The sequence below is a fragment of the Garra rufa genome, chromosome 23 (assembly GCF_049309525.1).
Source record: "Garra rufa chromosome 23, GarRuf1.0, whole genome shotgun sequence".
In the NCBI taxonomy this organism is placed as follows: domain Eukaryota; kingdom Metazoa; phylum Chordata; class Actinopteri; order Cypriniformes; family Cyprinidae; genus Garra; species Garra rufa.
In genome coordinates, this window is record NC_133383.1 from 14,695,383 (window position 1) to 14,709,562 (window position 14,180).

General features: G+C 39.0%; 1 protein-coding gene across 1 annotated transcript in view; it reads right to left on the reverse strand.

The window, feature by feature from the left end:
* ryr1a (ryanodine receptor 1a (skeletal)) overlaps window positions 1–14,180 on the reverse strand; it is an 89,341-nt gene that overhangs the window by 44,214 nt on the left and 30,947 nt on the right. Inside the window, exons 24-55 of the mRNA XM_073829488.1 lie at window positions 13,833–13,992; window positions 13,379–13,523; window positions 13,058–13,263; window positions 12,404–12,578; window positions 12,124–12,332; window positions 11,686–12,044; window positions 11,481–11,610; window positions 11,235–11,395; window positions 9,922–10,084; window positions 9,140–9,226; window positions 8,800–9,026; window positions 8,277–8,721; window positions 7,998–8,202; window positions 7,594–7,841; window positions 7,319–7,519; window positions 7,138–7,249; window positions 5,911–6,051; window positions 5,555–5,828; window positions 4,963–5,077; window positions 4,750–4,882; window positions 4,545–4,639; window positions 4,324–4,459; window positions 2,804–2,990; window positions 2,579–2,690; window positions 2,374–2,494; window positions 2,137–2,306; window positions 1,767–1,987; window positions 1,533–1,623; window positions 1,313–1,453; window positions 1,025–1,188; window positions 860–938; window positions 161–250 (exon numbers count right to left, since the gene is read on the reverse strand). Coding sequence (XP_073685589.1) covers window positions 161–250; window positions 860–938; window positions 1,025–1,188; window positions 1,313–1,453; window positions 1,533–1,623; window positions 1,767–1,987; window positions 2,137–2,306; window positions 2,374–2,494; window positions 2,579–2,690; window positions 2,804–2,990; window positions 4,324–4,459; window positions 4,545–4,639; window positions 4,750–4,882; window positions 4,963–5,077; window positions 5,555–5,828; window positions 5,911–6,051; window positions 7,138–7,249; window positions 7,319–7,519; window positions 7,594–7,841; window positions 7,998–8,202; window positions 8,277–8,721; window positions 8,800–9,026; window positions 9,140–9,226; window positions 9,922–10,084; window positions 11,235–11,395; window positions 11,481–11,610; window positions 11,686–12,044; window positions 12,124–12,332; window positions 12,404–12,578; window positions 13,058–13,263; window positions 13,379–13,523; window positions 13,833–13,992 — 5,503 coding nt within the window. The remainder of the gene's footprint in view (window positions 1–160; window positions 251–859; window positions 939–1,024; window positions 1,189–1,312; window positions 1,454–1,532; window positions 1,624–1,766; window positions 1,988–2,136; window positions 2,307–2,373; window positions 2,495–2,578; window positions 2,691–2,803; window positions 2,991–4,323; window positions 4,460–4,544; window positions 4,640–4,749; window positions 4,883–4,962; window positions 5,078–5,554; window positions 5,829–5,910; window positions 6,052–7,137; window positions 7,250–7,318; window positions 7,520–7,593; window positions 7,842–7,997; window positions 8,203–8,276; window positions 8,722–8,799; window positions 9,027–9,139; window positions 9,227–9,921; window positions 10,085–11,234; window positions 11,396–11,480; window positions 11,611–11,685; window positions 12,045–12,123; window positions 12,333–12,403; window positions 12,579–13,057; window positions 13,264–13,378; window positions 13,524–13,832; window positions 13,993–14,180) is intronic.

The following is a 14,180-nucleotide window of genomic DNA, read 5'->3' on the forward strand; positions in this document are numbered from 1 at the left end:
GGTTTTTGTTTTGCCTTGTGTTTTCGTCCTGTTTCTAATATATGTTTTTGGTTTATCATATTAAATTTGTTTATTTTGCACTTGATTTAGTGCTTTCTTGTTTCTGACTTCACATAGTCAGAGAGAGAGTGAAAATCTAATATTATATGATGTCTGTCACCTTTTCAGAGAACGTTTTGTAAGGCCTGAGCATGGGATGAGTCTTGGCATTTTCGTCCAGCACCTCACCAAATGTCCAGTTGTTTTGAATCTGATGGATTATAAGACACTGGTAAGACTCTTATACAAATAAATAAATAAATAAACAAATAAAACAAGTAACCACCCTCGCAACCACACAGAACCCCCAATGTGTCATAAATAAATACAGTGAAACCAAAATTTATTCAGACCCCTTCAAAATTTCTCATATTATCACAGTTTATTTGCTGTAATTTAAAAAAGGTAATAAAATATGACAATAACTCAGTGTTAAATGGTTTCAGAACAAATTCATCTTGATAATCACAAATTAATTACACTCAAACCAAAATTTATTCAGACACCTTCAAAATTTCTCACATTATCACAGTTTATTCATTAGAGTTTAGAAGGTGGTAATAAAATATGACAAGAACTTAAGAGTTAAACTGTATCAGAACAAATTCATCTTGATAATGTCAGATAACTTTGATAGAAAGTTATGTAACAAAACATGGTCAGATGTCAAATCAAATTTTTGGTCCCAAATTTTTTATCAATTTTACTGATAGTCCACTGTATGAAATTTGTTTTGGGTATAGTTGACTTTATTTTGCTATCCTCACTTGTGTCTGAATCATTTTTGGTTTGACTGTAAGTGAACAAATAAAATATATACCTTTTCAAAAGCCCATCTGTCATGTGTGTATTCTGCATATCTGTTTATGAAACTGTCCAGCTTCTCAGGAATGATAGTGCTATAAAAAAACATTAACACAGCATAAGTAATCAAATATTTGACTTTTTGTAAATTTCACATAAATAATTTAATTGTTAAATGTACTTGGTGGTATCCACAGGTTTGGGGTCAAAGTTGCCTTCAGCATCAACAGAAGCCTTTTTCTCTGTTTTGGAGGAGTAACTGGCATCCACATAATCAGGAGGAATCGCTCCAGCAATCGCACATATACAAGGCATGGCAATTTTGAACAGCTCTGCATCAAATTTCTGTTGGTGGACACAAATTAGAAAACCTACAATGTCACTTTGTCTATTTACTACATTTTAGGACAGAATAACACTCTCAAACAGCTCAGTATTTGTGTTTAGAAAAAAGAGGCTGTATTCCCACCTTGTGGGCCAGAGATTCAAAAATTCCCCAGAAGAGTTTACGGGTCAGATGAAGCTCCTCCTCTGATGATACGCCAAAGTTAGCCCAGCCATTGGGCAAACAATAGTATTTCCAACAACGCTCATAATGATTAGTAAGCAGCTGCAAAATAATCACACAGATGAGATGCAGTACCCAGTTTAAATTAATACTACTAATGTGTGATGATATAATGCCATACCTTAAGAGGCATTTTGGCATACTCGTTTAGAATTGGCACATCAAATACCAGTCGTCTGAGGAGGTGCTGGAGCATAGAGGGACGCAGGTATCTGTAAAGCAGAAGTTACACATTAAGCAAAAGGGTGTTGAATCACTAGTAAAATTATGAAATTAAAGACATCAGCTAAGCTGAAAATGGTCTGAATGCACACTTCTTGTTTTATAACTGTTTGTTGAAGTGCACAACACTCACCTGCACAAAGACATGAGGCACTCCTCAATAACATCTCTCTGAGCTTTAGTAAGAGATCGTCCTCGGGACAGCCTGTAGATGGTGTGGAGCATAGAGTCGATCATGATGGCACGGTGGTCCGTGCCAGCAAACAAAGGAGCACATTTAGTAATGAGAGGAAGCACTGCAGAGCACAGGTAACGGTTCAAAGCCAGGGCCATTTCTGTAGTGCTGAATGCAGCCTAGAGAAAAAACAGGATAGTAATTGTGATAGTATTATGTACAGAGAATGTTGCAAGCTAAACTTAAACCCACGTTTCTCATTTGAGCACCACAGCTCAATGTGGCTCATATTAATTGAATTGTTAGTGAAGAATAGTAGGTATCTTACTGTGTCTAAAGAAGCTGCTGCTCTCATGTCAGGCAGAAAGCCTACTTCCAGTACATGCAATAGGAAGTCCTGATTGTCGATGCCGTAAACTCTGTCCAGGAACAGGACCATTGGTGCTTTATGATCAGGCACAAAACTGGCAGACATCTTTGGCTCAATGATGCTGTTATCTGCAATATAAGGAAGTGTGAGAACAGAATCCATGCATCTGTCTACAATCTCTCAGCTGAGAATTACCTTTTCCAAAAGCAGGTATCTGGAATGGCAAACTGATCACACCAACTAGATCCTCAATAGGCACCAGAGACCTAAGAATGGCCCTGATTCTCAAAGCCTCGCCTTTGCCAGCTTGAATTAACTATATAGGACAGGAAGTGTGAAATGTTCAATTAATCAAATTTCATTTAGTATTACTCAAACATTTGCATACAAATGTACTTACATGCATCTCAGGTGCACAGCGACCCAGCAAATCAATGAGAGCTGAGTAAAAGGACATGATGGCATTTCCAAGGTGCACTCTGTTCTCCTCATGCTGCTCCTCACCTCCAAACCTGACACAACATGAACAAGAAGCACTCTGTACAAACCACTATGAAAAAAAGCATCACAGTGGGTGACCAGACGGACCAGACGGTAATGTAGTAAAGAGCTGCACTGTACTTACATTGGGAAGCGTCGGTCTTTTTTAACAGTGGGTCCATCTCTTGCAGGATCCTCTGAGATCTTAATGGCCTCTTCAATGGCAGCAAGCAGACCGTTGCCCCCTTCTCCTCTCAATGCAGGACCAAAACACTCAGGCCTCCTAATCAGCAGTCGGACTACCACATTAGCATTCTCCTCCACGCTCTCTCCTAAAATGAGATAGTTACACAAAATGTTTTAATTTAATTTAATTTAGGGATATTGGTAGATATACCATAGCTATACAATCTTTTTTTAATATTAGTTTATGTAGTCATATCAAGATTTTATGGAGAAATAAAAACCAATTGTAAGTTATAAATACAGAATTGTGATCTGAACCTGAATCTCAATTCTGACTTTATTCTCTCAAATGTGTGTTTGTATCTCACAATTCTCACTTTTTTCTTGCAATTCAGATTTTTTTTTTTTTCAGAATTGAGTTTTAAAGTACAATTTTGAAGGGAAAAAATTATGTTCTCAGAATTGCGAGTGATTGTGACTTGACTTAATAACTCACAATTGGAAGATAAAAACTTGTGATTTCGACTTTTTTCTCAGAATTGTGTGATACAAACTTTTTTCTCACAAATGTGTGTTTGTATCTCGCAATTCAGGCTTTTTGTGAGACAACTGCGAGTTATAAAGCACAATTTTGAAGAGAAAAAAGACTTATATGCTCTGAGAATTGCGAGTTTATATCTCACAATTCTGGCTTAACTCTCAATTGCGAGAAATAAAGTCAGAACTGCCATATAAAAACTCAAAATTCTGACTTTTTTTCTCAGAATTGCGTGACAACTCACAATTGAAGAGAAGACTTTTTTCTCACAATTCGGACTTTTTTCTCACAATTTTGACATTTTTGTGCGAGTTATAAAGTACAATTTTGAGGGGGAAAAAATAGCTATGTTCTCAAAATTACAAGTCTTACAATTTACAATTGAATCTCACAATTCTGATTTAATAACTTCCAAATGCGTATTTTGAAGTAGAAATTGTGAGATATAAACTCGGAAATTCTGAGAAAAAAATGTCACAATTGCAAGATATAACCTTGCATTTCTGACATTGTTTCTCAGAATTGAAAAATAAAGTCAGAATTCTTGCAATTTTGACTTTTTTTCTTGCAATTCAGACTTTTTTGTCAGAATTGTGAGATATAAACTCGCATTTGCGAGTTATAAAGTGCAGTTTTGAGAGAAAAAAAGACATGTTCTTAGAATTGTGACTCCAGATTGCTTGTTATAAAGAAAAAAAAAGTCATAACATAAAAAGATATAAACTGTGAGTTCTGACTTTATAACTCGCAATTGCAAGTTTATATCTCGCAATCCTGAGAAAAAAAAGTCAAAATTGTGAGATGTAAACTCAAAAAAGTTGCAATTAATTATTTTTTATTCAGTGGCAGAAACAGGCTTTCATAAGATTCTTACACTGATGTATGCAAATTACACTCTTTGTCTAGTTAGTTACAACCATAATTACATCATAAATACAAACCATTAACAAAAACAGCGAAGCGCAAGAAATCCAGATACTTCTCGCCTCCACATGGATTCCACCCAATATCTGGGTAACCTTTTGATAAGAGCATGGGGCAGCTCTGCAGGCCACAACCTGCCAAGTACTTGACCACCTGCACAAACAGAGAAACAAAGAGTTTTATAGGGTCCACAAAAACTGGTAAAAAAGTTTTCAATTTGTACTTTAGGTTGACACACCATCTCTAGGTCTTGCTCTTGGAGAGCTAGGGCAAGTTCATTATTATCGATACAGGATGCAGCAGCAACATCAAGAGGAGTGGAACCACGCATTCCTAAAAAAAGTGATCACTAGTTGATTAACATGACACTAAATACATAAAAATTTAAATTTATTAAGAAGAAAAACTTGAAAAGGTGAGTTTCTTTAAGTATCAGGGTTTACCCAGTCCAATCCCACTGTTCTGCAAGAGGTAGCCCAGGTGATCAAACATTGAGCGCTGATTCTGTCTGCTGATACGGCAGAAATAACACAGGAAGCGACAGCAGTTGGTCACCATTCGAGGGAATCTGATCTCCTGCTCAGAGCAAATGCAAATGAAAAAATCTTTCAACCAAATCAAATGTTTGAACATCTCATAAAAATTTGTCTGCGTACCTTCGAATCTCCACCTCCTAGTACGTTCACCATAACCTCCATGACTGTCTCATGCATTCCCAGAGCTCTCATCAAATTGGGGTGCTGGTAGAACACCCTGTTGCTCATAATATTTCTGAAAAAGAAAGAGAGAAAAATTTGTGACCCTGTGTCTTAAGTTGCATTGGTATATTTGTAGTAATAGCCAAAAATACATTGTATGGGTCAAAATTATTGATTTTTCTTTTATGCCAAAAATGATTAAGACATTATATAAAGATGCATGTTCCATGAAGATATTTTGAACATTTCCTACCATTGCTAAGAACTTTATTTGGACAACTTTAAAGGCGATTTTCTCAATATTTTGATTTTTTGCACCCTCAGATTCCAGATTTTTAAACAGTTGTATCTCGACCAAATATTGTCCTATCGTAACAACTCTAGCTTTCAGATGATGTACACATCTCAAATCTTCAAAAAATTTACCCTTACGACTGGTTGTGGTCCGGGGTCACATTTCTGACCATGTAACCACAAGGTATCTACTGCAGTTGCTATTATTATGTACTGAAGTTGAAGAACTTTTTTTTGGGTGCAATCATGCACTCACCCAATACTTTGGATCATCAGCCTCTCCTCTTCAGGTCCCATCTGTACGATAAGCAGGGAGCGGATCTGTCCCAGGCACTCCAGTAGCTCCATTGTGTCTTGCACAGATACTGCATTGATAGTGTAGGCTTTGGGTAATGCTCGGATCAGCTCACCCAGGGCGTCGTACTGACGATGTAGCAGACTGAACATGAGCCGCACCAGCTCAGGATTCTGAATGAAAGACTCCTGAGCCCAGTGGATCATGGTGTGGGAGATCAACTCCTGCAGAGTACCTGTGAGAAAAAGTTCATGTAATTATCATATGGAAAAAAAGATGGCATCTTGAAGTCTAATATGAAGTAAAAAGACTTTTACTGGGCTTTTTATCTTCTTCAGGTTCAGGCTCGGCCTCCGGCTTCTTTCGCAAGCTCCTAACTTTCTGCACTAGTCTTAGGAGTCGCCCACGGAGGGAGTTGTCCACCTCCTCTTCCTGCTCCTCCTCTTCAATATGAACCCCTATAACAGAGAAGGAGAATATATGTGACTCCCTTAATTATGTTTGAGAAAATCGATTCCTTAGATGTTGCTGAGTTTTAAAGGGGATATTCAGTTTTACATGGTGTTTCCATATACAGTTGAGGTCCAAAGTTAACATACACCTTGCATTGCAGAATCTGCAAAATGTTAATTATTTTACTAAAATAAGAGGGATCAAACTAAATGTATGTTATTTTTTATTTAGTACTGGCCTGAATAAGATATTTCACATAAAAGATGTTTACATATAGTCCACAAGAGAAAATAAAAGATGAATTTATATAAATGACCCCGTTTCAAAAGTTTACATATGCTTGATTCTTTATATTGTGTTGTTACCTGAATGATCTACAGCTGTGTTTTTTGTTGTTGTTTAGTGATAGTTTTTCATGAGTCCCTTGTTTGTCCAGTTAAACTGCCCGATGTTCTTCAGAACAATCCTTCAGGTCCCACAAATTATTTGGTTTAATAATGACTGCATGATTTTGAGATCCATTTTTTGACACTGAGAATAACTGAGGGACTCATACACAACTATTACAAAAGGTTTAATTGCTCACTGCTGCTCCAGAAGGAAAAACAATGTATTAAGAGCCGGGGGGTGTAAACTTTTGAACAGATTGAAGATGTTTTTCTTATTTTGCCTAAATATCTTATTTTTTCATTTAGTACTGCCCTTCTGAAGCTACAGAAGATACTTACATATTTCCCGGAAGACAGAAGAAGAAATTTACCCTGATCTTCAAATTCAAAAAGTTTTAACCCCGGCTCTTAATGCATTGTGTTTCCTTCTGTCTGCCCTCAATTGGCTGTAGCCACAAATGTGTTTTGTAAGCAATACAGGTTTTTTGTAGTTGTATGTAAAAGTGAACATAAGAGTCCAAATTTTCTCCAAAATCAGAGCCACTGACGATGCAGTGGATCATACCAACTTTTGGAAAAACGGGCATCTGACATCCCCTTTAAAAAAATGCTTGGAAACAGGAATGATATGTTAGCAAGAACAAACATGGACTTGGACATGGACAGTATGTTCTTTGAAAAGGGTTTAGTGGTTATACTGACCACAGTGAGCCAAAAGGTCATAGTGAAATGTCAGCAGGTCATTCCGGACTTCTTCAGGAACGGGGCAATCTTCTACCTCTGGACAGTTCTTAAAGCTCATCAACATGTTCACCTGAATAAAAAGTGTAAGTGTAAATTTGTGCTCTTTCTTTGGTATATATAAAGCTAGAAAGTACAGTACCTGTTCCTGTGGAGGGGAGCGGAATTCGCGTGTCTTGCGGGCTGTTTCTGCGGCGCTCATCGTGAAGGCTTGCATGAGTTCATTATATCGCTGTCTCTGATTGGTTTGCACCTGGTTGACAAACCTGTCTGAGAAAGCGATGATGGCTTCCACTCTGTGACGCAACTCACAGTCACAGAAATATTGCAGGAGAGTACACATCTAAGGACGAGAAAGACAGAAAAAGTCAGAGAACTGCTAACACATATGAAAGTCTTCAATGGGTAGTACTTCACCTGAAGTTTAACAGACTCAGGAAGCTTCATGTGCAGCAGCCCCTCTCCCACATCCTCCTCTTCCTTTGCTTCTGCCTCTGCCGCACCAGCTTCTTTCTCATCTTCTCCATCTGTTGTTTTCTCTCTATCTGTTTTTTCTGCAGCATGATCCTCCTCCTTCCCTTCCTTTGCTGCTTGCTTTTCATATTCCTCCTCTTCCTCCTCAGGTTCGAGCTCATACTCCTCCTCTTCTTCAAGCTCTTCTTCCTCTTCCTCTCCCATTCCTTCATCCAACAGCTCTCCCTCATGTTCACCCTCTACTTGCTCCTCTTCCTCTTTTACCTCTGTTCCTTCCTCTTTGGAGACCAGCTGTTGTTCGGCATCTCCAGTTTTGGCAGCCTCTTGTTCTTCAGCCGGGTTCTCACCATCAGTGAAGACGGATGGTTCGATCAGCTTCAGGATGTGCTTGACGTCGCTGTCATCAAACACACCCATTATTAGCAAGGTGCTGATGAGTTTCAGAATGGGCACGAAGTGGAACTCAACGCTGCCACCTACGGGATCCCGCATTGCCTGGCCACCATCCTGCACGGCTTCTGTAAGCATGCTGAGGGCATGGTCTTTGAGCATCTAAAGTACAGAAAAACAAAAAGTGTCAGCAAAGATGCCAATTTTGTGCCACTAATCTCATTTCCTCCACCTACCTGCAAAGGTATGATAGGGCTGAGGGTGTAGAGGTCTGCATTCGTGCCCACAAACCCAGTTGGTGCGAAGTGTAGTTTGGGGCGTAGACAGGTGGTGAGCCCGACCCCAGGAAGTGCATGGGCCTTCTCAGCATCTGAATAGAGGGTAATGCTACGTGTTTCATCTGTCATAGGCACAATGAACTCCTTATTAGTCATGAGACGGTTGCGCTTGGCAGACTCGAGGTGCATGGAAATAAGCAAGTCGTAGTAGCCGCTGCGGATGGGGCCGGGTAGGTAGGTGTTTTCGATGGCGTAGAAGAGCTGCGATTCGTCAACGTGGCTGCAGAGGGCGTGAGAGACACGGTTGTTGCCCAGAGCGCACACCGAGCCGTACAGTTTCAGTGTGTGGTAATGGAACGTCATTAAGTCGATGCGCTCTGACAGTTCCAGGATGTCAATGCACCTAGAGAAGTTTAGAAAGTTATATTTTTTCTAATTTCTAATGAAGTAACCAAGTAATATTTTCATAATAATGTAATACCTGTTTTCTTCTGGAATGTGCAGCGCCATCATAATAAGAGGTTCCATGCATTGCACCTTCCAGCCCAGCCTCTCACTCACACGGCCAGTTTCAGGGGCCAAAAAGTCATTCGGCATCCGGCTCCATATGACAGGTGTCAACATCTGGACATCCAACCTGGGAGGACACTGAGGGACCGGGTTCTTACGGTCACTACGGAACATGGCTGCAGAGATGGGCATAATGTTCTGGATATGGAGAAGAAAAAGTAGAATAAGAATGAACAATTTACAGAAAAGTAACAGAAATTACTTTTTAATGTTTGTACAAGACAATGACATCTTTAGCATGAAATAGTGACCTTTAGTTTGCCGAGTTCCACCTGTAACATGTTCTGGCTGGATGGCAAACAAAAGACAGCAGGGAAGAGCTTAGTGTTGGGTTCCACCTGAAACATAGAAAAATAGCTTGACGTTTTAAGTATTTAAACTTTCTTCTAGATAATTAAAGGAATAGTTCCCACAAAAAAGTAAATTCTGTCATTAAGTACTCTCCCTCATGTTGTTCCAAACCTGTAAGACCTTCGTTCATCTTTGGAACACAAATGAAGATATTTTTGATGAAATTCGAGAGCTTTCTGACCCTCATAGACAGCAACACAACTGAAACGCTCAAGTCCCATAAATGTAAGGACACTGTTAAAATAGCGTTCATGAGAGTATCACAATCCATGCATGTAGTGCTGCTGTCTATGCAGGGTCAGAAGGCTCTCGGATTTCATCAAAAATAACTTAATTTGTGTTCCACAGATGAACGAAGGTCTTACAGGTTTGGAACGACGAGTAATTATTGGCAAAATTTTCATTTTTGGGTGAACCATCACTTTAAACATTTTAAAATGTTGTCCCTCTTCACATCATGTCAATATTGGCATCAATGAGTTTTCTACATAAAAAATAATATATAATATTTATATGTAATCATTTAAAAGACAAACAAAATTAAATACAGCTACTAAAAATTGGCATTATAAGAAAATATAAAAATCTAGTTCTTTCTACATCTTAGCCTGCGAACTTACCTAGTTATGTATTTTTCAGATACAGAAAACAAGAGAAAACTACTTTGACCACTTTCTCTCACCTGGTAGAAGGCATTGATCTCTTTCCCGTTGGCTGTAAAAGTCATCAGTCCTGTGTCCAGGTCCACTAAGCAACCAATCACAAAGTCCTCCTGGCTGATGCGCGTTTGCTGTGAGCTGCTAAACTCTCCTCCCCACACCATGTAGCAGTTGCTGCGTTTTACACTGAGGAAGGCAGAGGAAAGACACTGAGTTGTTTTGAGAAATGTGAAGTGATATAAAAAGATTTAAGTTAAAGGGATAGTTCATCCAAAAATAAAAATTACCCAATGATTTACTCACCCTCAAGCCATCCTAGGTGTATATGACTTTCTTCTTTCAGAAGAATACAATCAGAGTTATATAAAAAAAAGTCCTGGATCTTCCACGATTTATAATGGCAGTGAATAGGGGTCGAGATTTTAAAATCCAATAAAGTGCATCCATCCATCATCAAATCAAATATTCATGTCTAAAAGTTTATATAATGTAATCCCTAGCTTCCGCTAACTGTTCTACATGTGTTCACAAGAGTGGTGTTTCAGCGGATGACATGGGACGTAGGCGTAATGTAAGCTCTGGTGAGAATATGCTAGTGTCGCAAGAACCAAGTTTTGTTTACAGCAAAGGAAAAGCTCTCCTCTTTGCTTATATCAAAATTCTCTAACATTTTTCTTTACAAATCCTTGTTTTGTACTTCATGACTGGTGTTTTGTTTTGCTCTCGCCACTGCGCTTTTAAGTTTCGTCACTTCCGTGTTTGTCACCACATTTCCCTAAATCATCTGCTGGAACGCCACTCTCTCTTATGCATGTGTATGACAGTTAGTGGAGCTAGAGATTACAATTTATGTTTTAATTATGGATATTTTTCACACAAAAACGCATCGATTCACTTCAAAAGGTCATTATTATTATTTTTATTGATAGGACAGAAGAGCTCTGACAGGAAGTGAGTGGGAAAGAGAGGGGGATTGGATCGGGAACGTTCTACGAGGCAGAATTCAAACTTGAGACACCCGAAGTGCAACTGCGCTATATGTCTGCACGCTGCCTATGAGGCTATTGGTACCAACATGGAGCCAGTTTCTTTTTGTTTTACATATATAACTCTGATTGTATTTGTCCAAAAGAGGAAAGCCTACCTAGGATGGCTTAAGGGTGAATAAATCATGGGGTAATTTTTCATGGATAACCTATCCCTTTAAGCCTGCATTCTTACTCTAAGGGTGTAAGAGTTTGTTTAATCGAACCAAACATGGCAAGTGTGAACACACCCTAATATTGACATGCATGTCTTTTCTGGTGGAAAATGTACTAAAGTATGTAGTCCTTACCTGTCATGAATGTTGCCTTTATCATCCCCAACTGTAACAGTTACATTTCTGACTTTACCCAGATCAAAGTGTGGATCATACTGGTGGTAGTCAGGAGTGACCCACCCTGCCCAAACCCCACTGGGCTCCTGTCCGGCAACCACCCGGACTGAATAATAATACTGGTGGAATGAAAAGAAGCATTATTTAGATTCAAATTACACAAATGATACAAAGATATTTAGTAAGGAAAAGATTCATCCATACAGTTGTTGTGTTTGAGATAATATCAACATCGTCTCGATCATCTGGGACAACATCCTCCATTAGACGAGGCACTGTGGGAACCACCGGTGGTGGGGCTATAAACGCTGCCTTCTTCGCCTTGGAAAAAAACCTGGAAATCACAGATATTTCGTTAATTCCGAATCAAAAGAGAGAATTACATATCTCTCCTCTTCTGTTCTCTCACCCTCTCTTTTTGCTCTTCTCTGTGGTGGTGTCCTTCTCATTCTCACCCTCTTTGTTCCCTGGAAGCTCTTTTGGGACAGATGGCTCCTTTTCTTTCTCATCTTGCTCCTTACGAGTGGCTGACTTCTTCAGGAGCTCAAATTCAGATTCGGGGTCCACCTCAAGAGCCTCATCCTCAGGGATAGTGAGGGTTCGGGTGAGGGGAGAGGCTCCGACTGGTACCTTGAAGGTTTCGTGGAATTCAATTGGCATGCTGAGTCTAAAAAACAAAAGGTCTGTGTTGGCATTCTGAGACCCAAATGTCCTATGAGTCAGTTTCAGACAGGGGGCGCTATCCACAGTTCCATCCACACGGGACACCTATTAAAGCAATTAAAGCAGTTATTATCATTTTAAATTTTAGGTTATAGTAGTATACTAGTAATAGTAATTGTTTTACCTCAATATGAGGGTGGTCAGTTGGCACAGGCACAAACTGGGGCAAGCTCTTGCTGAACCACATGGTAATATCTCTCTTCATGTTGATGGCAAAAGGCTCGAAACCTTCCTGCAGGCCACAGATTGTGAAGTAACGCAGGCTGCTCACATTCTGCCCAAGGTTGATACGGCCCACCTGGGACAGCCCCAGACTGCATACGGGGATGAAGCCTGGGCAGGAAAACAGACATGTTATTAAACATCACAGCAACTAATGTCTCAGTCTTATTCCTTTTTCTTACCTTCTCCAATCTCAATGTCTTTGAAGGCCATCTCAGATCCAGAGTCACTGATAAGCATTTCTCCATTCAAAGTAAACATGATGTTTTGCTCCGTCAGGTCAATCATGCAGCCAACAACGTCACCAGACTGCCACTGCCGGCCAAATGGCTCATTCCCAATGTGCCAACGCTGAGCCTATTGTTAAAGATCAGTTATATTATATTATACATACTGTTCAGTTTAATTTTTAAAGATATATATATTTTAATCTGCATTAAATTGATCAAAAGTGACAGTACATTATTATGCTACAAAATATTTCTATCTCAAATAAATTCTGTTCTTTTGAACGTTCTAATCTTTAAAGAATCCTGAAAACAAAAATACAGTATTGCTGTTTTCAACATTAATAATAATATGAAATGATTCTTATGCACCAAATTAGCATATTAGAATGATTTCTGAAGGATCACATGTCAGAAGACTGTAGTAATGATGCTGAAAATACAGCTTTGCCATCACAGGAATAAATTACATCCTAAAGAAATATCAAAATAAAAAACTGTTATTTTAAATTGTAATAATATTTCGCAATACTACTGTTTTTACTGTACATTTGATCAAATAAATACAACGCTGGTTAGCCAAAAAAAATGGAAATGCAATTTAAGTACCTTAAACCCATTGAAGACATAGGCCAGGTCATCTGATCCCAGTTCTCTGTCTGCATGGACGCTTGGTCTTGCCCACCCAACTCTCATCTCCCCCACTGTTACTGCCTCAAACTCAAAATACCATTTCCCCTGGGTTACGGCGTAGGATTTCTCTGCCCTGAACACACGGATCTTATCACTCCGACCACTGCCTGACCCATGTCCACCTAGAATAAATTGTTATAGAGGCTTTGATGAGTGAAATATTACAATTACAAAACTCATTGTATGACTTTAAGTTTCCTTTGATTTGGTGAATGAATAGATAGACAGACTCACTGCTCTCCTGGTCAGGTGGCTCAATATTGTAGCCATAGCCAATCAGAGTCCGTACAGCGGCACACACACTGTCACGATTGGTCTTTTTTGTCTTTTCATCCAGTAGATTGTATGGCACAAGACGGGGGTTGCGCTTGTTCACAATGTCCTAAAACAAGTAAGATCAGAAGCAAATGAAGCAAACCCTACAGAAAGATCAGGGATTAAAATACTAATCTTATAGAACCTTCTAGATGTTATTATTAATTAGGATTTCAGGAAAGAGTACTTCTGTCAGAAAATGGTTGAATTTGAGATCTCAGGGAAAAAATATGAAAAGTATTAAAAACTAAACATGTGACAAAATGACTTTTAAAGGATAAGCCATGCTCTGGATGCATTTTAGCATTTCCTTATTTTTGTCATTTATTGTTGTTGTTTATATTTTGTTGCTCCTGAAAAAAGTGTGCAGCCCTACCTGAATAATGCTGTAAGTCCAGCCCTGGCGAACACGGTCTCGAGCCCAGACGTTGTGTCCATTTTCAGCCAGTCTTTCCACAAGTGTGTTTTGATTCGGTGTCAGTTTCACATGGTTGAGGTCCAGAGGGGCAGGTTTGTATCCATTACTTTGCATATACCTAAGAATTTGTGTTTAGAGATCATTATTTTGCTCTTGCTTTTGTCAAGGGATAGTTAACCCAAAAATGAAAATTCTGTCATTAATTACTTACCCTCATGACCCTACATGCAATGCAACTTACACAATCAAGGTCCAGAATGGTAGTATGAATATGCAGGGTTAGAAAGGTCTCAAATTTCATTAAAA